We start from the raw sequence: 25,536 nt of genomic DNA on the forward strand, positions 1-25,536 counted from the left end.
CGTGCCAGTGGAGAATCCAGAGGTAATTTTGTCTAGCTGGAACAAAGAGGGAGTATCTTAGCCATGTTGGCTAAAATAAGGAGTTTTAAGTAGAATGCGGTAATCCTGGCCAAAAATAATGAGGCCCTGACAAGGTGTAGGTTGTGGGATGTTAAAACAAATACAGTAAGAGATGTTAAGGAGGTAGAAACTTGATTGATTTAATTTGTGGTGGGGGGTGGGCAGCTGGGGTAACACTCAGATTTCTAGACTTAGAATTTAGAATATAGTGTAGGAACAAGTGGTTTCTGTTTACCTTTTGAGTAGAGGTTAAATTCAGTCTTGGAATTGGAGAATAGAAGATACCTCTGAGACATCCAGGTAGAGAGATTTTAAAAAGGCGTTTGGGTAGGCAGATCAGGAGGTCAGACATATAGGTAAGGTTTGAGCATTATGAACAGACAAAAACAAAAGAGGGATGAGATTTCTCAGTGATAAGAATATAGGGAAGCCGCTGGGCGTGGTTGCTCACACCTGTAATCCCAGCACTTCGGGAGGCCAAAGTGGGCGGATCACCTGAGGTCAAGAAGTTTGAGACCAGCTTGCCCAACATGGTGAAACCCCATCTCTACTAAAAATAAAAAATTAGATGAGCGTGGTAGCACACGCCTGTAATCCCAGCTACTGCTCGGGAGGTTGAGGTGGGAGAATCGCCTGAACCCAGGAGGTGGAGGTTGCAGTGATCGCGCCACTGCACTCCAGCCTGGGAGACAGAGCAGAGCGAGACTCCATCTTAAAAAAAAAAAAAAAAAGAATATATATTGAGAAGCCAGGGCAATCAGATTCACTGAAGGAGAAGGGATAGAATGTAAGTAGGAGAATCAAAAGAGAATTGCCAGCAGGGTGTGGTGGCTCAAACCTGTAATCCCAGCACTTTGAGAGCCCAAGGTAAGTCACTTGCTTGAGCTCAGGAGGTTGAGACCAGCCTGGGCAACATGGTGAAACACTGTCTCTACAAAAAATTTAAAAATTAGCTGGGCGTGGTGGTGTACGCCTGTAGTCCCAGTTATTTGGGTGGCTGAAGTGGGAGGATTGCTTGAGCCCAGGAGGCAGAGGCAGCAGTGAGCCATGATTGCACCACTGCACTGCAGCCTGGGCAAAAGAAGGAGACTTTGTCTCAAAAAAAAAAAAAAAAAAGAAAAGGAAAATGCTTTTCAGAAATGCTTTTTCACTTAAAAATATATTTTAGACACTTTCCTGTTAGTAATATAGCTTTCTGTTTTTTAATGGCTGCACTTTTTATTTACCCACTTCCTCATTAATAGATTAAGTTGTTTTCAGCTGCTTTTTAAAAAAAATTGAACAAACAATACTGGAATTAATACTTTGTGTAAATATCTTTGTATATTTGCATGAGTGCCTCTGTAGAATACATCCTTGCAGATGAAATTGCTTAGTCAAAAGAATGGAAACAACAAACACCAGAGCCTACTTGAAGGTGGAAGGAGGGAAGAGGGTGAGAATGGAAAAACTACCTGTCGGGTACTATGCTTATTACCTGGTGATGAAATAATTTGTACACCAAACCCCCGTGACATGCAATTTACCTATGTAACAAACCTGCACATTACCCCGAACCTAAAAGTTAAAAAAATTAAAAATTTTAAAAAGAATTCATTAAAATGTTTCATATGCTACTAAACTGCAATAGTGTGTGAGCCAATATATACTCCTACCAATAGTATCTTTTAGAGAACTTTTACATTGTAGATACTGCACCAGAAAAGTTAATGTTTGCAAACTTAAACAATTGCTAAATGCTTTCTGAAAGTGAAAATTGTTAAAATTTGCCAGAGTGTTCCAGTTTTATGTTATGTTTGTGTGTTTTTTTAAAATGTTATCCTTAAAGTGGCATGCTTCCTAGATTGAAGGTAGTATGAATTTGAAAAATAAATAGTAATTTTCATTTATTAATTCTATACAAAATCCTGTAAAGAGAAAAAGAACACTTTCATTTTATCAAATACTTGGTTCATTGAAATAATGTAATTTAAGAATGCATTTTGTCTTTGTAAGCACCAGATCAGGGAGGAATTCTTTGTTTTAAAAGAAGCCCTGTTCCCTCCTCTTGTATGCTGGAAGCAATAATTGGACTTGGAGGTATTGGATGAGAAGGAAAGAATACTTTTTTATATTTTGTATTAAAACCTATTTCTGGTTTGTAAAATCAGTTTAGAGGGTCATGACCAGCTTTTAAGAAAAAATGAAATAGAACTAAAAATCAGAGTACATGGAGAGTAAGAGTAAATACTGTTTGACGAAACTTTTTTTTTTTTAATGTATGTTGGGTCATCATGTAAGATGTATTTCTTCTGTGAGTCATAGGGGAAAAATGTGTGAAAAATTTTGCTTTATATGACGGGCCAATTCTCAAGTTGTTTCTAACCAGATGTATTTGGTACATTGCAAATAAATGTTATATATTTTTTTCTTTTATCCTTTAGCCTTTCTACCTCTCAGGAAAAAGTAAAACTTTAAACCAAGCAAAAACACCATTAAAAAAGGTCAACCAGCTAGGAATTTGTTCTCCGTGGAATTCCTTCCATAGTTTTTGTGCGGTTATTAGTATCAGTAGAACCATTTGTGGCATTACCTGTGTACACTCCACACGCATACACTCCTGAGCACTATTTTGGAATGTGTTTATATTTGATTTTTCAGATATATGAAGTTTGTTTTATAATAATCCCTTGAAGAATATCATGTGTGCTATTATTGTGGATCATTTATGACTGTCTTTAAGTTTGGTTAATTGTTTTGTTTCCTTCTGTCACTTCATTGCCTCCAGGTCATCTTTTTCTCTTAATTGATGGGTGGTAAGAAAACAAATTAAAGTAAAATTAATAGCACCTTGCTAAGACTTAATTTGGGCGGTAAATCTGCTGTTACGTAGGTCATATTTTAAGGCCAAATTTGTGAGTTGAAGATTATGTAGGACATCGTTGCTTACTTTCTTAGTGGCTCAGATAATTGAAATCTAACTGCACTTGGTTGCAGTTTTATAACCTTTAGTAAATGCTTCTTTCTCTAAGAGGTGAGTTGCCCTTATGGTGGGTGTTTGTGATGTAGAAAGCAGCACTGTCAGAGGAATGGCAGCTGCCACAGTTAACGTTTTTAGGTTACAGACTAGAGTGGTATTTTTTTCATTTTGAAAGTCCACACAGTAGTTTGTTATTTTGTTTTTCTGGGGATTTTTTTTCTCAGAATACACTAGTCACTTGAGGATTAACTTAGTCTTGACCAGAATGCTAATTTAAAACTTTACAGCAAGAAACTTACTTTAAAGCATATCAGCTGTTCATGTCAGCTGATTGCAAAATCTTCTGTGGGAAAATTTTCATGATGTGTTAAAGTCCTGGGGAGCAGAGAACAAGAAAAAGAAATTAGTTGGACTATCCAGAGTGTAGCATTATGCTCTGGCGACACTCACTGACACCTCTGCTTATGCTGAGGAATTGTCTCAAATCAAAGCAAATATTCATGATAGCAGCTCTAAAAACTCACTACAAATTTTTGTCATTTAGCTAGGGTTTTTTGCAGCTTGCATACAATGTACTGCCCCTCTTAACATACTTTCTCTTTAGACATGTTGCAGCACAAATGATTGGGTTGTTTTTTTCCACATTCATCACATTTCAGGCCACATTTCAAATCCCACTTATTTACCTTGATTACACTTGGATGTTTCATAACTTATTTGGTGAAGCACCAAGAGACCAGAGGTGTGGTTATAGAAATCTAATTGGAGTGTGGGTGAGTTGGAGCACAATTCAACAGTGGTTAGTGGAATAAATGCCCCAGCAAGAATGATGATAATATATTTAGTTCCTGCTGTGAGCCAGGCTTTGAGGATGCAGTGGTAAACAACAGAGGCCTATTCCTACACAACATTTACAGTCATTTGAGCTCAAATAAAGTAACCCTTGAAAGAGCAGTTTCAGTAGAGTGGTAACATGGAAGCCAGATTGTGTTGAGTTGAGGAGGGAGTGGGAAGTTAGGAAGTCGAGAGAGTGAATAGGCACATCTCTTTCAAGAAGCTTGGTGGTGAGGAGGAGAAGAGCTAGGGTGCACAGAAGAGAGGATTCTGTTTTGTTTTGTTTTGTTCTGGTTTGTTTTGAGTATGGAAGAGGCTGAACATTTATAGGAAAGGATCAATAGTGATGGAAAATTTTTGAAAGCCCCTGAGCAAGCAGTTGAGAAGAAAAACAGAAGGTCCTGGGATTATCTCTAGACAAGATTGTGGATGTAAGCAAGATTTTAGTCAAGGGACATGAAATCAAGGCAGTTTTCTGCCTTTCAGATTATATTTTTATTGCAGAGTTTCAGGGATATGAGAGTAGAGAATTAGAGTGACTAATTTATTCTGCATCTATATAATAGAAGCTGAGAGTTCTAGGGCAAAAAAAATGTTTTCCAAGGGCTAATCCATCTATCCTCATGGATGCTTCCATTTTGTTGCCCTTGTTATCAATAGTTATCCAATGTTATGTATTCAATTTTATGTTGAAGTACCTTTTGGGAAAAATAGCTAGTAAACTCTCAAATATGGTCAGCTGATATGACGAGTTAAAGGTACAACAATCTCTAATATTTTTATCTTGTTTAATTTTTACATGAAACTATCCAAATGCAAATAAAATGTGTTATTATGAATTTGTGTAGAAGGTTAAAATGTTCAGTAGAAGAAGAAATTTTTCATGGGAATTTTTGAAAACCAACTTCTCTCAAATAACTCATTGCTGTTTAACAAGGTAAGTAGCACTTGAAAAGTGAAAGTGTGCTGCTGCTCATGTAACTGACATTATATATATTTTTTTACTTTTATGGGTCAGCTGTATTGACATCAAAACTAGAAAGACAAAATTTTTTGTTGTCACTATTGACAGTGTGGCTTTTTTAGGGTGATCAACTTCAGTATAAAGATATTTTGCTGCTCATTTTCATTGTTTGCTCATATTTTGTACTATGTACACTAATACTGAAACAAGGTATTTGCTGCTTGGCATTTTCGTTGGTACTTTGGTTGGTACTGTACTTTCTCGTCTTGTAAAAATCTTTCCCCTGAAACAAGATATTTGCTGCTTGGCATTTTTGTTGGTACTTTTGTTGGTACTGTACTTTCTTGTCTTGTAAAAATCTTTCCCCTTCCAAATTAGGTTTCAGAAACCTTTTTCTGAACCACTGAAACCTTTTTGTAAGAATTTTTATAATGGTAATATTTGCCGTCAATCACGTCTAATAGTTTAAGACGCTTATAAAATGTTTGGTTAACTTGTGATTAATTCACCACTTACTAGTTATGCTACCTTGTAGGATTACTTAACCTCTTTGAGCTTTTATTTCTTCATCTTTAAAATGAAGCGTTTCTACCTCATATGATAGTATGAGGAGATAATTGAGATAACTCACGAATTCTCTTCGCATAATATTGGCCCATAGTAAGCACTCAATAAGTATTAACAATGACATTGGTGTAAACATGGAGTGAAAACACGTGGAAGATACTATTTATTTAACAAATGTCATCTTAAATAATGTATATTATGCACTTGGTGACTTAGTGACATACAGTTGGTGTCTGATATCTTGGGTTTTTGTTTTTAGGCTGGCAAGTTAATTAAAGGCTCTGCCTGTATTTGTTAATTTCTGTTGTGCCAATATGCTAAGAACAAAAGAAAAAACACCCAAAAAGAAAAAAATTATTTTTGTAGATTTTAAAATTTAGATCCATGAAAACAACTGTGATATCATAGCACTCTAAATATGTTGAAAACCAAAAAGTTAACTAAAACCCAAATCTTCATGTGGTTCAGAAGAAGGGCTCTTTTCTACTTCTTTATGACTCTCAAGCAGAAATGTAGGCTGGGCAAATTCATTGACAGTACATTTTGATATGACCTTAAAATTTCCATAAGGATATTCTAATAAAGATTTGGAAGAATTTGAACTGCTGTACACCAGGCAACACTTGTAATGTAAATTGATGTTGTTAAAGCTTACGTAATATTTTCATTCATTTTTCTAAAGAAAATACAGTTTTTCTTTTTTGTTTTTTCCTTCACTCACCCAAATGACTAATTATAAACCTCGGACATATTGTGGTAAAAAGATGGTGATTATTTTTTGCCATCCATTAAATATACTTTGCTGATGTCATTGATATTATTGAAGTCATTAGCATATTTCAGATACAGTTGTTTTTCTTCTCCCTTTTCTTATCACCATCCTTCTTTCTACAATGTCTTTTCCTTCACCCTCCAGCCTAGTCCCTATAAAAATAAGTTTAGAGTGAAGCTGGATTGTATAGTCTAGGTCAGTGTATCTGTCCTTGAAAGATGATGTACACATTGATACAGCTGGGCTGGTACCCGGTAAAGGATGGAAGTTTCTCCCAGTTGAGCAGTGTGTGCTGTATGGTTTTAACTTGTCTGGAAGGAACTCTCGATGTTTGATTCTGGAAAGATTGCTAGAGGGCCTCTTACTTAGAGACACCCCACCCCCCTCAAATGTGAGCCTGTGGACCTTTAGGGTGCATGATACTGTGTGTGGATGATGGGGGTAGGAGGGTACCAGGGATTAACTATTCCTTAGAGGAATATGTAGGGTATACCCTATATATTTCCCACATGTGATGAATCTTTTCCATCCCAACCAAGCATCTTATAAATTCTTGTGGTTGTTCATCTAACCAAATAGGAGCTACAGGCAGTTTACTTCAAGATACCAGTGAGAACTTCTGGGTTACATTTTTCTATTTCACTTCAAAACTTCCATCTTTTAACAGACTGGTCACTGGACCCTTGAGCTTGTTTAGAGGTTATGATCTCAGTCCTTCAACCTTGGGCTTCAGATTTAGTTTATCAGCACCCCCCACCCCCCATGCCCCCAAGCCTATGAAATTATATAGTTATATAAGTCAAGTTTTATATTTTCTAGGGATTGGTTATAAAAATTGGCAATAAAGTCAACTTCATGTATCTTTAGTGTGGTTATGCATATTTTTCGTAAGTGACTTATTCTTTCAGTGACCTTTTAAAATATAGAGTCATATGAATGTTTGTGCCAACTAAGCAAACATTGACTTACATTTTCTTACAGATAGGTTATTATTTTAGCCACAGAGTTGGTGAAAGTTAAAATATAATGGTAGTTGATCATTTACCTAGTGCACAGAATGTGCCAGGTACTGAAGGTCTGGTATAGTTTTATTACATATTATCAAACAGTTTTCTGAATATCTGTACCAGTTTGTACTTCTACCAGTAAAGTGTGGGAATCACAGTTTCTCCACATCCTTACCAAAAAGTGGCTATGGAGAGAATAATTTTAATTTTAGTCATTCTGGTAGACGTATAGTGGTATTTTATTGTTGTTTTAATGTACATTTTTCCCTGATGACTTTTTATATGCTGTTGGCTATTTGGATATCCTGTCTTGTGAAATACCCGTTCAAATATTTTGGCCATTTTTCTGTTGGATTGTTTCACATTGACTTGTAGGAATTCTTTACATATTCTGGACATGAGTTCTTTGACAGTTACATGTTTTGCACATATCTTCTCCCAGGCAATGGCTTTCTTGGTTTTTCACTCTCTTTATGGTATTCTTTTGATGAACAGAAGTTTTAAATTTTAATGCAGTCAAATATATCAATCTTTTCTGTAATCAGTGTTTCTGTTTCTTGTTTAAAACATTTATGCCTTTCCTAAGGTCATACAAATAATCTCTTCTGTTATCTTCTGGAAGGCTGATTGCCTTACCTTTCACCTGTAGGCCCATGATCTGTCTATCTGGAGCTTATTTCTGTATAAGATGTTAGAATCAGATATTTTTTTCCTGCCTGTGTGGATATCCAGTTAATCCAGCATCATTTGTTGAAAAGTCTATCCTTTCCCCACCACACTGCAGTGGCATCTTTATCACAAGACCATGTGACTTTAAACCAAGTCTTAATATCAGGTAGTTTAAGTCCTCCAACTTTGTTTTTCTTGAGAAACTATTTTTAAATGGTCAAATAGTCTCAGACAGTTGTTGGCCTCATTCCTTCCTTCCTTCTGCCTTATCAAGCCCATCTTGCCTTTTGACCCCAGAGCTTACAACTTACAGACTCATCATCTCTTCTTTTCTATGACCATTTCAGACTAGAGGTTAGAATTCCATAAGCAAGTGCAGCTTCTCTTTTGGTGGAAGATTAATACAGAATCACCTTCACCTGTTGTATGCCCTGCCATCCTGGCTACTAATCTGGCTCGGGGCTTAGGTTCCACTGCTGATTGCTGTTGGGCTTCTAGACTGTTTCCCTGACCCCTTTATATTGGACCTTCTATGCCAGAATTCCCAAACCCAAAACCCTATGATTTTCCTGGTTTGTAGCCCTGAAAGTCGGCTTCAGTTTGCACTTTTATTATTTTTATTCACCTATATTGTCCCCTAATCTCCTGATAAGGATGTGATTTCTCATAGACAAATCTCCAGAGTACAGGAAGCCCACCCAAATTCCCTATCTCTATGCTCTGACTACTAGGATATCCTGTTTGCTACCCAATTATGAGACCCTCCTGTCAACTGTTTTTGTATACAGTGGCTTGCAAGACAACAACTGCATTATTTATTTGCTCCCCGCTAACAGGTCTTAGAATACGTAGACATAAAAATGGCAAGTTACATGCATGCACACACACGCATGCTTGCTTGTTTGTACAGGTTATAAAGAAATTAGACGACTGACTGGGACTTCTTGTGGTGTGGATGGAGAAAGTAGTCCATTAAGGATGAAGAGACATTTATTCAGTTTGTTGTGTGCCAGACACAGTACTAAAGTAGCTTATCTATACTTTTTTTTCCTGTTAAGTAGGAACAGCTATTTAAAGCCCATATTTTATGTGTTAAAGTGGATTATATAAATGAAACTTTACTTGTAAATTCATTATACAAGTAATACTTCAATTAACATGAAGCTTCTTTTAAGTAGAGTTGGCCTAGACACAGAGGAATTTTCTGGAAAGTTTTGAACCTCCGCTACACTGATTGGTTCAAGGACACTTAGAAGCAGTGGCACTCTCTTAGGTTTCTAAAGGGTAAGTGGGGTCAGAGCCAATACCTGCTGCAGGGGAACATGCAGCAGCCCAAGTTCTCACCATCAATTGGTGACCCCCTTTTGAGAAATATGAAAATGTTTTTACTCTAGAAGGCCAATAAAGCCTGTCTCACCTATAATGGAAAATAGAGTACCTTGCAAAGGTATGACAGGAAGAAAAACTTGCAGAGTTGTTGCTTTGGTTACAAAGTTTCTGATTCATATCTTTGTATTTGCATTAATGTCTGAGTTTGGAATAGGCTGTGAACCAATAAATTATTTCGTTTTTAAAAAGTTTTGGAAAAAAGCAATAGGTTAATCGCAGATTAGGCTAGGAAAAAAAAGCCATCACACATAGTTCTTTGAAAGTAAGGTATTATGAGCATGTAAAATGGTACAGCTACTCTGGAAAAGAGTTTGGCAGTTTTTTACATAACTGAACGTGTACTTACCATGATACTCAGCAGTCACACTCTTGAACATTTATCCCAGATAAATGAAAACTTACATGCCCACAAAAACATGTACATGGATGTTCCTAGCATCCGTATTATACATACTATTTATATATACTATTATTATGTATATACTGTTTATACTGTTAGTGTATATGTATGTAGACACACACTATACATATGCAGTTTATAATGGTAAAATACTGGAAACAACCAAAATGTCCTTCAGCAGGTGAACAGTTAAATTGGTATATCTGTACAATGGAATGCCACCAGCGGTAAAAAAAAAAAAAAAAAAAAAAAGACTGACCTATTGTTACAGGCAGCAACCAGAATGGACCTCAAGGACATTACACTGAACGAAAAAAATTCAACCTCAAAGGGTTGCATACCTTATGACTCTATTTACATAATACTCTTGAAATGACAAAATTGTGGTGATGGAGAACAGATTAGTGGTTGCAAGGGGACAGGGATGGAGGTGGAGTGGGGGCAGTTCTGTGTCTTGATAGTGGTGGTAGTTACACAAATCTGAATAGAGGATAAAATTGAACAGAACTATACCCAAACACAAATGCAAGGTTTTTTTTTTGTTTTTTTTTGTTTTAATGAGATGGAGTCTCACTCTGTCACCCAGGCTGGAGTGCAGTGGCACGATCTCGGCTCACTGCAACCTCCGCCTCCCGGGTTCAAGCAATTCTCCTGCCTCATCCTCCCAAGTAGCTGGGATTACAGGCGCCCGCCACCACGCCTGGCTCATTTTTGTATTTTTAGTAGAGACAGGGTTTCACCATGTTGGCCAGGCTGGTCTCAAACTCCTGACCTCAAGTGATCCTCCCGCCTCGGCCTCCCAAAGCGCTGGATTACAGGCGTGAGCCACTGCACCCAGCCCTTTTTTTTTTTTTTTTTTAGTGGTAAAAATTTAACAGTCTGAAAAATAATGTTAACAGTAATGTACCAACATTGTCATGGTAAATTTTATATTATGTATATTTTACCACAGTTTTTTAAAAGGTGTTATTGTATAAATAACACATTTATTCTAAAATATACATATTTAAATGCAGGCATATAAATCTCTGAATTTTTTTTTTCCATTTTGAAACAATCACAAACATAAAAAGTTGCAATGTCAATACAAATAACTTTTTTTTCTGGAACAATTTAAGACTGCCAGCCTGATGCCCCATCACTACCAAATAGTTTAGTGTGTGTTGCCTACAACCAAGGACATTTTCATGCATGACTACAATACTACCATCACAAGGCCGCGCGCGGTGGCTCACGCCTGTAATCCCAGCACTTTGGGAGGCTGAGGCGGGCGGATCACGAGGTCAGGAGATCGAGACCATCCTGGCTAACACAGTGAAACCCCATCTCTACTAAAAAAAAAAATCAAAAAAAAAAAAAGCCAGGTGTGGTGGCAGGCCCCTGTAGTCCCAGCTGCTCAGGAGGTTGAGGCAGGGGAATGGCATGAACCCGGAAGGCGGAGCTTGCAGTGAGCCGAGATCGTGCCACTGCACTCCAGCCTGGGTGGCAGAGCTAGACTCCTTCTCCAAAAAATACATAGATACATACTACCATCACAATCAAGAAATTAACCTTGATACGTTGCTGCTATAGTGAATCTTTTGGACTCTGTTAGATGATTCACAATCATCCCAGTAACAACCTTTATAGAAAGGAGACCAAGTGCTGCGTTTACTTCTCATGTCTCTTTATTCTTCTTCTTCAATCTGAAACAGGTTTTCAGTCTTCCCTTGACTTTCATGAGCTTGATACTTTTGAAGATTACAGGCCAGTAATTTTGTAGGCTCTCTCTCAGTTTGAATTTCCCTGAAATTTCCTCCTGAAGTCAGGTGTTGTATTTTTGACAGGATATCCCAGAAGTGATCCTGTATTCTCATTGCATCTCATCAGGTGGTGCATGATTTCAGTGTTCCCATTACTGATAATGTTCATGTTGATCACCTGATTAAGGTAGTGTCAGGCTTCACACTGTAAACTTATACTTTTTCCCTTTGTAATTAAGTATATTGTGGGGAAGTACTTTGAAACCATGCAAATATCCAGTTCCTCATCTAACTTGCAGTTTATTTACTTACATGTTTATATCTGTGAGGACTCAGTTTATTATTTTATTTATTGGGTTATAATCCATTATCTTTATTTCAGTGCTCAAATTGTTCCTGATTTATGTAGTAGCAGCCCCTTCAAGGTAGCTTTTGTATTGTATCCCTTTGACATGTCACTGTCTTTATTAATGCTTTTAAATTTTATTTTTATTTAATTTTTTTGAGACAGGGTCTCACTCTGTCACCCAGGCTGGAGTAGTACAGTGGTGTGATCACAGCTCACTGCAGCCTTGACTTCCTGGACCCAAGCAATCCTCCCGCCTTAGCCTCCCAAGTAGCTGGACTACAGGTGCATGCCACCGTGCCTGACTAATATTTTGTATTTTTTGTAGAGACAGGGTTACATCATGTTGCCCAAGGCTGGTCTTGATCGAACTCCTGGGCTCAAGTAATTCACCCGCCTCAGCCTCCCAAAGTGCTGGGATTACAGGTGTGAGCCACTGCGCCTGGCTGCTTTTAAACTTTAGAAAAAGGAATCCTGTAGTCAATGGCTGTATAATATGCTGTTGTAGGGATATAGTATAACTTGCCTAAATAATCCCTTTGCAGCATTTTGTTTTAGATTTCCTTAAAAAGAGTTTGCATAGTACAACCATATTGCCTTCTGGAAGGCTTGTAACAATTTACACTCACAAGCAATGTGCATATGTGCAAGGGTTCCTTTCCCCACATTCTCATTAACAATCGCAAAGTGATTTTAAATAGGAACTTCATAATTAGAGGGACATAGTTAGAGGTCAAATTACCTTGTATGCTAATTAGAAGGGGTTATCAGGACACTAGGCAAGGGAACAAAATAGGATTTATGTGTATCTTGTACTTTTTTTTTCTATTTAAATCAGCAGCAGGAAAGAAGAGTATGGCAGAGCAAAGCAGTTACTTCCTTCTTTATGGTGCTAATTTCATAAGGAAGATAATTTGAAGTAGATATATTACAATGGAGCCTTTTCCTTTTCTTGTGACTTGCTCATTTCTTCCTGGTAACTCTGAGTGACTGACCAGTCGTTAACCTCAAAGATCCTTTTCAAAATTCTGAAGCCATTCTCCACTAAGCAGCTGTCTGAATGAACTTTGGGAAAGTTACTCACTAGTTGGCTTCATTTTCCTCACCTCTAAATTAAACTATGTGGTTTCTACAGTACCTTCACTCTAAAACTGGAAGATCTTAGGAAATTTTATTCTGAGAGTTAGAAGTCTAGCCTGCAAAACTGGTTGAATTTTGTAGTAAACATTTTCCTCATGTATCTAACTGGACAGCTGTGAGTTGTAAGAAGTATCTGTTTATTATTTATGCGCTGGTTTTATTCTAGGACTTCGGCTGTTAGTCCTCCCTTTGCTTTTTTTTTTTTTTTTTTTTTTTTTGAAACCGAGTCTCACTCTGTCACTCAGGCTGAAGTGCTGTGGCACAATCTCGCCTCATTGCAACCTCCACCTCCCGGGTTCAAGTGATTCTCCTGCCTCAGCCTCCTGAGTAGCTGATATTACAGATGTGCACCACCACGCCCAGCTAATTTTTTTAATTTTAAGTAGAGGCAGGGTTTCACTGTGTTGGCCAGGCTGGTCTCGAACTCCTGACCTCAAGCAATCTGCCCACCTCAGCCTCCCAAAGTGCTGGGATTATAGGTGGTCCCTTTGCTTTTAATGTTAAATCTGACTTGTGGAACTTTTGACTCCTTAGCACAGGAATAGAGTAACTCAGGTTTCATTTAAGAATTAAATATATTAAAAAGAAGCTATTATAAATTAATTAGTATGGGAAGGATTATTCAACAAAAGGGATTAAGACCATTGCTTGGCTGTTGAGAAAAAAAAAAATTCACCTTACATTTTTGCTTTACATCATACACCAAAATAAGTTCTAGATGTGTTAAAATTAAATGTTTTTTTATTCCCTAAAAGTAGAAGAAAATAAAAGTGAGTATTTATTAACTTTTATATGATAGCAAAATAATGAAGAAAGTTGCATAAAACTTTCTTCATCTTCGTGAAAAAATCAATTGATTTGACTTCCTAAAATTAACTTGGGAAAACAGCTTGGCAGTTTCTTATAAAGTTGAGCATGCTACATGACCCAGCATTCACACTCCTGGGTTCATATATTTTAAAGAAATAAAAACGTGGGTTCACATAGTAATCTGTACATGAATGTTCATAGCAGTTTTATTTGTAATAGGAAAATACTGGAAACAACCCACATATCCTATATGGAGTGAATGGGTAGACAACCTGTGGTACATCTATACAATGGAATGCTAGTTAGCAATGAAAAAGAGTCAGACCCAGGAGTGGTGATGTGCACCTGTAGTCTCAGCTGCCCAGGAGGCTGAGGCAGGAGGATTGCTCAGCCCAAGAAACCAGCCTGGGCAACATAGTGAGACCCTGTCTCTGAAAAAGAAAAAGAAAAGGAATGAACTGTTGACAAACGCAGTAACATGGATAGCTCTCAAGGGCATTATTAGGCTGAGGGAAAAAGCCAGCTTCAAAGGGTTATGTATTGTGTGATTCTATTTATATAACATTCTTGATATAACAAATTATAATGATGTAGAATAGATCAAGAATTAGGGTTTAGGGAAGTGTGTGACTATTAAGAGGTAACATGAGGGAGTTTTTTTGTGTTGATAGAACAGTTCTTATCCTGATTGTAGTGATGGTCACTCTAATCCACACACATAAAATTTTTAGAACTGTACGCGCACACACACACACACACACACAACTGGTGAAATCCAAACAAGGTCTGTACCTGAATTAATAGTATTGTACTGATGTCAGTTTCCTGGTTTGACCGTGTGTTATGGTTATTACCTTATTACTATATTACCACTGGGAGAAGCTAAGTGGAATATACACAAGAACTCTTGTATTTCCAACTTTTCTTGAGTCTTAAACTATTTCAAATTATTAAGTTATTTAAAAATTAACTTGGGTTGGAAATAAACATTGAAAAGCCAAGTGAAGAAAATATTTGTAACAATTATTAGAGATAAAATTTTGATGACTTTATTAATATAAAGAATTCATACAAATCCATAAGGCAAGCACTGAATCCTTAATGAATTGAAGGAGAACTTAACAGAATAAGCACTTACCCCAGGAGAGAATTTTGTAGGTGTACTTTTGTAAGTATATATTCAGAATTATCTGGAATCCCCACATTTCATTAATGTACTACCAGTGCCCTTGGTAACATGTAGTCTAAGAGAACTTTTTTTTTTTTTTTTTGCCAATATACTATAGCTATGTAAAGTAATTGCACCTAAGAGAAAAACAGATTAAAAGATACAAAACATCATGCAGGAAATAGTCAAGGAAAAAAGGAGACAAAATAGAGCATTGTAAATTTTCATTGTTTTAAAGTAGCTTTGAGAGAATTTTAAAAGATCTTGTTCTACGTAATCTGTCCTCTCCAAAAATTCTTTTTTTTTTTTTACAGGTGTAAATTAATTATTTGAAAGCAACTGAACAATGGAGCCAGACATCATTCGAATGTACTCTTCATCCCCACCACCATTAGACAATGGAGCAGAGGAGGATGATGATGATGAATTTGGGGAATTTGGTGGGTTTTCAGAAGTTAGCCCTTCTGGTGTAGGGTTTGTTGATTTCGATACACCAGATTATACTCGTCCCAAGGAAGAGTTTGTACCTTCAAACCATTTTATGCCAATTCATGAATTCTCAGAAAATGTAGATAGCCTTACAAGCTTTAAGTCCATTAAAAATGGTAATGATAAGGAGATCACTGCTGAACTTTCTGCTCCTGTGAAAGGACAGTCTGATGTTTTACTTTCTACCACCAGCAAAGAAATAATTTCATCTGAAACGTTAGATACTTCCGTTGATGGCATGGAAAGACCAGGAAATTTAAATAAAGTAGTGGAGCAGAGACAGAATGTTGGAACACTTGAAAGTTTCTCTCCAGGAGATTTTAGAACTAATATGAATGTTGTTCATCAAAACAAGCAGTTAGAGAGCTGCAATGGTGAAAAGCCTCCTTGTCTGGAGATTCTAACAAATGGGTTTGCAGTGTTGGAAACTGTAAATCCTCAGGGAACAGATGATCTGGACAATGTAGCTGATTCAAAGGGATGGAAGCCTCTTAGCACTCATAGCACTGAGTATAATTTAGACTCTGTACCTAGTCCTGCTGAGGAATTTGCAGATTTTGCCACATTTTCCAAAAAGGAAAGGATACAATTAGAAGAAATAGAATGTGCAGTTTTAAATGATAGAGAAGCACTAACCATTCGGGAAAACAATAAAATTAATAGAGTCAATGAACTGAATTCTGTAAAAGAAGTGTCTTTGGGTAGAAGCTTGGATAACAAAGGAGACACTGATGGAGAGGATCAGGTTCGTGTTTCAGAAATAAGCATAGTGACTAACAGAGGTTTCAGTGTTGAAAAACAAGGCCTTCCAACACTGCAACAGGATGAATTTTTACAGTCAGGTGTTCAGTCAAAGGCTTGGAGTTTGGTAGACTCAGCTGACAATTCAGAAGCCATTAGGAGAGAACAATGTAAAACTGAAGAAAAACTTGACTTACTTACTTCTAAATGTGCTCACCTATGCATGGATTCTGTTAAAACTTCTGATGATGAAGTTGGTTCTTCCAAAGAAGAAAGTAGAAAGTTTACTAATTTCCAAAGCCCAAACATTGACCCCACAGAAGAAAATGATTTGGATGATTCTTTAAGTGTAAAAAATGGTGATAGTAGTAATGACTTTGTGACTTGCAATGATATCAATGAAGATGATTTTGGTGATTTTGGTGACTTTGGCACTGCCAGTGGCTCAACTCCACCTTTTGTTACTGGTACTCAAGATTCAATGAGTGATGCCACTTTTGAAGAGTCTTCAGAGCACTTTCCACATTTTAGTGAACCAGGTGATGACTTTGGAGAATTTGGGGATATAAATGCTGTTTCTTGCCAAGAGGAGACAATATTAACAAAGTCAGACCTAAAACAGACTTCTGATAATTTATCAGAAGAATGTCAATTGGCAAGAAAATCTAGTGGAACAGGCACTGAACCTGTTTCAAAACTTAAAAATGGGCAACAAGGTGAGTTTGGACATTTTGATTCTGTGCCAAATATTCAGGATGACTGCAATGGTTTTCAAGACTCTGATGATTTTGCAGACTTCAGTTCAGCTGGTCCTAGCCAAGTTGTAGATTGGAATGCTTTTGAGGATGAACAAAAAGATAGTTGTTCTTGGGCTGCTTTTGGAGACCAGCAGGCTACTGAATCTCATCATCGAAAGGAAGCCTGGCAGTCACATAGGACAGATGAAAATATTGATACTCCAGGAACCCCCAAAATGCACAGTGTACCTTCAGCAACTTCCAAAGGAGCAGTTGCTAGTGGCCATTTACAGGAATCAGCCACTTCAGTTCAGGTATTTACTAATTTTCTCTATTTTGTATGATGTATTAATTGTTGTGGAGGCTACTAATTTCAGCTTTTCAAAAAATATTTTTTCAACTGAGTACCTATTAAGGGAGTCTCATTATGATGTATAATGCCTGTCTGATTTGTGGGTTGGTTACATTTTTCACAACCCTTTGGGAAACTACAAATAGTCCTATAGTAAAGCGCAGTAAGATTTTTCTTTATCTCAATGAGTTTCGTTAATATTTACAGATATTCATCAACCTGGATTTTTTGGTGACTATAAATACCATATATGTTAAAAAAAAAACAAAACCCACACTTATTAGCTAATTAACGTTTCCAGTAAATCCTTCAGTATTACCCTTTACAGTGATTTTAAAAGAAGGTTAAACTGAGATTTGGATCCTTTTTTTTTTAAGCTTAAGAATAAAATGTTAATTTTGTCCATCAAAGACCTAGGAAATTCAAGTATGGTTTTGATTCCAGGAGAGAACAAGCAGAATTTGAAACCTCATTCTGTGCCAAAGGCTATAGTGAATTGAAGAACAGAAAAACAACTAGAAAAAAGCAAATTTTTCTTTTTCCTCATAATTTAGCAGCTACTAAAAGACTTGGGGTGAGGATATGAGATGAATTAAGGTTTAGTCCTAAAATAAGAAACAACTATAGGTTCACTTATTGTAGTTGTATTTATTTGCCTATACTTTCTTACAAATGTACTTGTTAGCTCTTCCTAGAGAGTAGGTGTGTCAGGGAGAATATTTTTACCCCTTACCTCCTATACATTATCCTTTTTTGATTCAGACTCTTTCAGAAAAGATTCATTAAGATTCACTTTGACCTAAAGTAGCCCCTAGAGGTATAGCTTGATATCTAGGTTGTTCCCCAGTCCAGAGTTGTACCCTGTGCTAAATTTTACCTTTTTTCAACTCCAGGGGTGTGGAAGAGGGCACTCCCTTGAACCTCACTGCCTTATACTGACAATTGATGTATGTAACTAACACCTGATCCACAAGCTTATTTTAAATATACCGTTAATAAACTCAGAATCTACAAACTTTATTTCTCCAGTTATCTTTTGCTAAGAAAACCATTTTCAATTGGAAATCTTTCCAAAGTCTTTGTAATTGAAATAGTTATATTTCATTGCCTTGATAACTTTGAGACAGTAAGATATTAGAGAAATTATGGTATTACCAGTTGGTGTGCATAGCTAATCGCTTTTTAGTTGGCTTTTGTGTCTAAGTAGTTTAATTTGCTAATTCAGTTATTACATGGTTTGGCTAATGTGTATTATTCCTATCGAGCAATTCATTATTTAGGCAGAACCTTGCCATTTTAAACAAGAAGTGAACTAATTATGATACTAAATGAGGACTGTTGCTTTTGACCTAACCCTTTCCCTATTTAGTTTCATCTCACTAGAGGATAGGGTGACACTGGTATTGGGTGATCTTTAAGTTGTAGCCTTAGAACTTTTAACATCATCAGATAATGAATTTTTAAAAGTGTGACCACTCAAGTAGGAATTTCTTGCATCATACAAGTTGATTGAAGTTATTTATGTATAATTTGATAACTGGATATAGGAGATAATAAAGCGTATGGGCTTCATGGAATCTGACAGATCTGAGTTTGAATTTTGACCCAGCCTCTTAAAAAGTCTTATGATTTTGGATAGGTTACTTCTGAACTCAGCTGTATATACAAAAAAGATAATATCTACTTCAAATAACTTTTGTGAATATAAAAGGAAATTTTAAAACGAGTGAAAAAATCAATCTGATAGAAAATAAGAATTTTATAGTATGATTTTTTTATAAAAATAAAACAAACTGTATAGATGTGGCAAGATGCATTAAGAGTTTCTGAGGCCAGGCGCAGTGGCTCATGCCTGTAATCACAGCACTTTGGGAGGCTGAAGTGGATGGATCACTTGAGGTCAGGAGTTCTAGTCCTGCCTGGCCAACATGGTGAGACCCTGTCTCTACTAAAAGCACAAAAGTTAGCCAGGCGTGGTGACGTGCATCTATAATCCCAGCTACTCAGGAGGCTGAGACAGGAGAATAACTTGAACCCAGCAGGTGGAGGTTGCAATGAGCTGAGATCACACCACTGCATTTCAGCCTAGGCTACAGAGAGAGACTGTCACACACACACACACACACACACGACTTTCTTAGATTTGTTTGGCTCAGGCCTCGTGCTTCTGTTTTTGCTAATGGGTTATGGAAAATGAACAGAATTTGGATGTTGGGAAAGAGAAACTGCTGGAGGAGGCCAGAAGAAGTTTGGGAAGAAAGTTGAAGTAGTGAAATGGATAAACCCTGCTGAGTAAGTGACTGAGTCAGAAGTGGAGAAAGATTGAACAAAGACTCTCGTTCTTACCCTGCTATTGTGAAGGAGAGTTGCGGCTGGCACTTTCTTTCTTGGGCTTCAGATTCTGCTGGAAGAGTGCATTAATTTAGCCCTTTTGGAGAGTATTAGATTTATTAGTATTTTTCTTAAAATGTTTTCCCTAGTTGCTCCGGACAATGTTCGGAACAGCACAGAATTCCTCACTTTTTTTTTTTTTTGGAGACTGAATCTTGCTCTGTTACCCAGGCTGGAGTGCAGTGGCACAATCTCAGCTCACTGCAGCCTCCACCTCCGCCTCCCGGGTTCAAGCAGTTCTCCTGCCTCAGCCTCCCTAGTGGCTGGGTCTACAGGCCCACGCCACCATGCCCGGCTAATTTTTGTCCTTTTATTGGAGATGGGGTGTCACCATATTAGGCCAGGCTGGTCTTGAACTCCTGACCTCAGGTGATCCACCCGGCTCGGCCTCCCAAAGTGCTGGGATTACAGGCGTGAGCCACCGTGCCTGGCCTCCTCACATATTAATAACAGTAAGCATTAAGTTTTTTAGTGGTAAAAGTTGAAATGATTTATTCCTGTTCAATCTTACCTGGATGCCACAAGTGTCCTGAACAAAATGCCATCAAGTGGTTTTGTCCGAATTTTGCTTTGACAGAATGTGTTTTAGAATTCAGAGCTTAATTAAACAAACATGGCAATTTGATTTAATTTGTTTATTAAACAAGCATGGAAAACAAATCTTTGTTTTGTGAAGTCAGACAAATGGTATAGTTGGTCATTTCAGATTTCTTCCACTTTTCACTATTTGGTGTGTGACATTGTCCAGGTCCCCATTTCTTAGCACTTTCCTATTTTTAGCCCACCAAAAAGATATCTTAAAACGTTAATAAATATGTCTTGGTTGGGGTTAGTGCAATAATTTGTTACTTAGATAGGGAAAAGTCAAGCAAGAATTCTTTCAAAATTAAAAAAATGTTCTTAGTCTAATTCTCGGCTGTGGGTCCAGCCAGTCTCAGAGGGTTCAAGCTTTGATGTAAAAGCCATACATGAACATTATTGAGAAATAGATATCTTGTCCCTTCGGTGAATAATTTTTTCTGAGAACCTGAAGTTTAGTATATTTCATTCTTTTGTTAACATTCGTATAAATTGTAGAGAAGGTAAGTAGTGGTATCTCCATTATACAAATGAGAACGAGGTCTTCACTTTTTGGTTAAAGATTTAAAACAACAAAATGCCAACAACAACAACAACAAAACCTTCCTTACATTTCAAAGCAGTCCTTTTTTATGAGTGTTATTTTAACAATTTTTTTTCTATCCTGGGAAGCCAGGAAATTTTTTTTTAACTTTTTTGTTTCAGAAAGAAATCTTGATTGAAATAGCCAAGATGCCTGTTTCATAGATATATGATAAAAGAGGTAATGAATGTCATAAGCACTGCATTTAACCCTGAGCTTTTGTAAAATTTTAAAATATTGTTCTGGATATCATTTAGAAATTTAGGTAATTGGTAAGTAATCTGTTTATATTAATTGGGTATAGAAAAGGAGGCTATGAGTTATTTTTTATTAGACATCCAATTGATAATGCTACAGGGAAAATGCTATTAGCTGAAGATTTGTTTTGAGAGCTTTGAAAGTCAAGTGCCACCAAAAAGAAGAGAATTACTAATACCTTGGCTTGTGTTAATTCAAGATTAAGTTACTGGTTTGTTTTGTTTTTGAGACGGAATCTTGCTCTGTCGCCCAGGCTGGAGTGCAGCGGTGCAATCCTCGGCTCACTGCAGCCTATGCCTCCTGAGTTCAAGCAAGTCTCGTGCCTCAGCCTCCCAAGTAGCTGTGATTATAGGCATAGAAACTCAGCGTTCTTAAACTGAGTATAACCAGCCCTACCTTTTCATCTTCACTTATTTAGTCATCTAGCTAATATTTATGCAGGTTTTCCCTCCTGTGAACATTGGAACATACAACTGAAAACAGAAGTAAGCAACAAAATAAGAGAATTAAGATGTAAGACTTTAGCCTTCCTTATAGATCTTTGCTTACTTAACTGTTTGGATAGAATTTCCTTTTGCTATTTTTTCCTCAGAAAATTTGACTATCTGGTGTTTAATTTCAAAATAGAAGTGCTGTATTAGATTTATTCAGAAACTGTACAGAAGGGAAAAATCATGTTTAGATCATGGTGAATATTACAGCTGGTCACTCTTTATACAGCTTGAAATTGGGGATTGGTAAGTATACAGTTGTAGACTTACAATTGTACTTGATTGCTTACTTAATAATTAATGTGCTGCAGCATAAGATATCCTCTTAAATGGAAGATTAAATTACCCAGTGGATTTTAATGTTTCTTCTAAACTTCTGCCTGAGTGTGAAACCTAATGCTATCAATATTAAAACTATTGATATTAATCAACTTCTGTCCCTAAGCAAGAAAGGAAAACTAACTGGAAATAAGTTGAAGGAATATCAAGAGTTACCTTAAATATAAAATACTTAAGTTGTTAATATCCTTGATAGGGTCTTGGAAACTGCAACTGTAAGTGAAAGGACATATAACAAAACCAATTTTACCATAGGCTAACTGATATAAACAAGAGTTAAGTTTCTATGGCATCTTTCTGGTCACAGAAACATCACTGAACCTCTAAAGACACAAAGCACTTCTAATATTAAACATTGAAATAAATGTGAGCTATACTTACATTTAAGAAAGATTACAAAGAACAAGAAACATAATTACTTACCCAGTTTTTGGTGAATCAGTGAGTGACACCACTCGTAGTGGTGCTGGGTAAAATCAAGCGATAAATGTTTGCAAAGCAAAAATGATCTAAGGAGCACCTCCTACCACCATACAATTCAAAAACAATCACAAATCTGGCAGGATCACTGGGCACTTTCATACTGCATAATTTATTGCTGTGCATTTGTATGATTATTGTAGACTTCACGAATGTTTATAATTTATTCTTTTTGCAATCTACTTATTCCAGCTCAGGGTCACCAGTGGCCAAAGCCTATCCCTCCAGCTCAGGGTACAAGGCTGAAACTATTCCTGGCCTGGATGCCATTCCATTGCAGGGCGCACTCACACACACATACCAGCACTCGCTCAGACTGGAACAATTTAGACAATCTAATGTACACGTCTTTAGGATCTATAAGTAAACTGGCATACCCAGAAAAAAAAACCCATGTGGACATGGAGAAAATATGCAGACTCCACATAGGTAGTGACTGCAGCCAGGAATCAGTTGTTTTTCTCATCAACATTACAACAAAATGACATTATTCGAGGACCTGCTGTCCTTTAAAGGAGATAGGCATTTGAATGGCATAAGAACCAGAGTCTGGGGTCCTGTGTACACCTCTCTGGAAAGCTGAATGAGACTTGCAATACACTTAATCTCTTTATGCCCAGATGTAGTCATTTATAAAATAGAGGTGTATTAGTTAGAGTTCTCCAGATAAACAGAACCAATAGGGTATGTGTGGAGGTTAGGGAGGGAAGGATGGGGAGGGGAGGTAGGAGTGGAGGTAGTAGAGAGAGAGAGAATTATTATTGGAAATTGACAAGTTCCAAAAGCCACAGTGCATAAGCTGGAGACCCAAGAGCTAATGGTGTAGTTCCAGTCTGAGTCCAAAGGCCTAAGAACCAGGAGAGCAGTGGTGTAAGTTCCAGCCCAGAAGCTGGAACCTTCATATTCATCAGGCTTAAGATCTAAGAAGAGCTGATTTTTTAGTTCAAGTCCAACTGAAGTACCAACTCAAAATCAGGCAGAAGTTCCTTAGCCTTTTTGTTCTATTCAGGTCTTAAGCTGATTGGATGAGACCTACCCACATTAGGGAGGGCAATCTGCTTTACTCAGATTACCAATTAAAATGTTAATCTCATCTAGAAACACCCACACAGGTACTCCCAGAATAACATGTTTTCACGTTTTTTGGTTTGTTTGTTTTTGAGACAGGGTCCCATTCCATTGCCCAGGCTAGAGTATAGTGGCATGGTCTCTGCTCACTGCAGCCTCCACCTCTTGGTTTCAAGCAGTCCTCCCACCTCAGCCTCTCTAGTAGCTGAGACTACAGGTGTGTGCTACCACACCTGGCTAATTTTTGTATTTTTTATAGAAATGGGATTTTGCCATGTTGCCCAGATGGTCTCCAACTCCTGGGCTCAAGCAATCTGCCTGCCTCTGCCTCCTAGAGTGCTGGGATTATAGGCATGAGCCACCGTGCTCCGCCCCAGAATAATGTTTGACCAAATGTCTGGGCACCCCATGGCCCAGTCAAGTTGACACATAAATTTAATCATCAAAAGAGGGAACACCTTACGTCCATATATAGCTTTCAGGATTTATGGAAGACTGGAACCTGTTTGTGACTAAAACGTGCCAGTTGAGAAGCTCTGCATTAGATACAATGGTTTACTTGCACCAATGGATAAAGTGAAATGGCTGCTTCTATACCCCTGGACTTTCTTCCGCTACCCCCAGACATAAAGACATGACAGAACTAGGAATGAGTAAAAGTTGTCAATTCATACATGAAGCTTTGCCCCACTGATGAATTAAACCATTGGGTAATCATTTTTTGCTTTCCCAGAAACCAAATCTGATTTTAAAAAAATAAAAATAATTATAAAGACATTCAAGGTAATGAAGGACCCTGATAGGAAAATGAATATATAAGAAATGAGAAAATTGGGAAAGAGGGAAAAGCTATAAAAGCAAGTGTACCTTTGAAGATGTAGTATAGCCAAGGATGCATTACGACTTTCCTGAGCCCTTTCTCCATAAAATGTGTTTTTTGGTTAACAGTAGGAAGTAATAGGGAGGGGTGGGGCATGGTGGCTCATGCCTGTAATCCCAGCACTTTGGGAAGCCAAGACGGATGGATCACTTGAGGTCAGGAGTTCAAGACCAGCCTGGCCAACATGGTGAAACCCCATCTCTACTAAAACTACAAAAGTTAGCCAGGCATGGTGGTGTGCGGCTGTAATTTGAGTTATTCGGGAGGCTGAGGCAGGAGAATCACTTGAACCCGGGAGACGGGGGTTGCAGTGACCCAAGATCACACCACTGCACTCCATCCTGAGCGACAGAGCGAGACTCCATCTTGGGGGAGGAAAAAAAGAAAGTAATAGGGAGGCAAATCAGAATTTGTGTGGGAGTACCCCCTAGTTCTGGCTCTAGTCAGTATACTCACCTATCAGGCTATTTTGAGAGTGAAAGCTCCTGCTTTGGGCTAGTTTCCATTCAGAACGGTTTTTGATAGGTATGAACTCGTCTAAGCACAAGTATACTTCTGTGTAAGTAGCATAGCTCCTCTACTTGGCTTCATAGCATTGGACATTAATAGAGAAAATGAAAAAGGAGGGTATGGTACCTGCCTTGAATAGCATTTGATTTTTAATCCTACATTTATCAGAGCCCCAGTTTTTAAAATGTTTAGTAGCCAGATGTGCTACTGTTTGCCAGACTTAGAAGTTGGTACCTGTATGAATGAAAAGGTGTGACTGAGTCACATAAACTGGTATTCAGCTAGCCAGTCATGAGTTTATTCCATATTCAAGGGAAAACCAAGGACTGTTTTTCCTTTTTATACTTTGAAGATGATGGCATTTAAAATTCAAGTAATGGGGGCTGGGTGTGGTGGCCCACATGTGAAATCCTAGTGCTTTGGGAGGCCAAGGCGGGAGGATTGCTTGGAAGGAGGAGTTCAAGACCAGCCTTGGCAACATAGTGAGATCCCATCTCTACAAAAAATAAAAAATAAAAATTAGCCGTGCGTGGTGGTGTTCACCTGTGGTCCTAGCTACTCAGGAGGTTGTGGTGACAGGATCGCTCGAGCCCAGAAGTTCAAGGCTGCAGTGAGCTGTGATGGCACCACTGCGCTGAAGCCTGAATGAGCGAGTGAGACCATCTCTTAAGAAAAAAAATAATCAAGTAATTGCTGTAAATATCATTTTAATTTGACGTTTAGTTAGTATTGTAACGTCAGCTAAATATTTAGTATGCTAAGTATGTGTGCATTTATTTGTTACCTTCATATTCAGAATGCAGCACTGACT

The 25,536-nt window shown here is 37.6% G+C and overlaps 1 protein-coding gene across 2 annotated transcripts in view; it reads left to right on the forward strand.

Annotated features, from left to right (window-relative positions):
- The window catches only part of AFTPH (aftiphilin), a 67,651-nt gene that overhangs the window by 11,463 nt on the left and 30,652 nt on the right, over positions 1 to 25,536 (forward strand). For both annotated transcript variants that reach the window (XM_003262456.3, XM_030827444.1), the window contains exon 2: positions 15,142 to 17,108. In XM_003262456.3, the coding sequence (XP_003262504.1) occupies positions 15,174 to 17,108 (1,935 nt within the window). In that variant the 5' untranslated portion in view covers positions 15,142 to 15,173. The remainder of the gene's footprint in view (positions 1 to 15,141; positions 17,109 to 25,536) is intronic.

This window comes from Nomascus leucogenys, chromosome 14 (assembly GCF_006542625.1).
Source record: "Nomascus leucogenys isolate Asia chromosome 14, Asia_NLE_v1, whole genome shotgun sequence".
NCBI classification, from domain to species: domain Eukaryota; kingdom Metazoa; phylum Chordata; class Mammalia; order Primates; family Hylobatidae; genus Nomascus; species Nomascus leucogenys.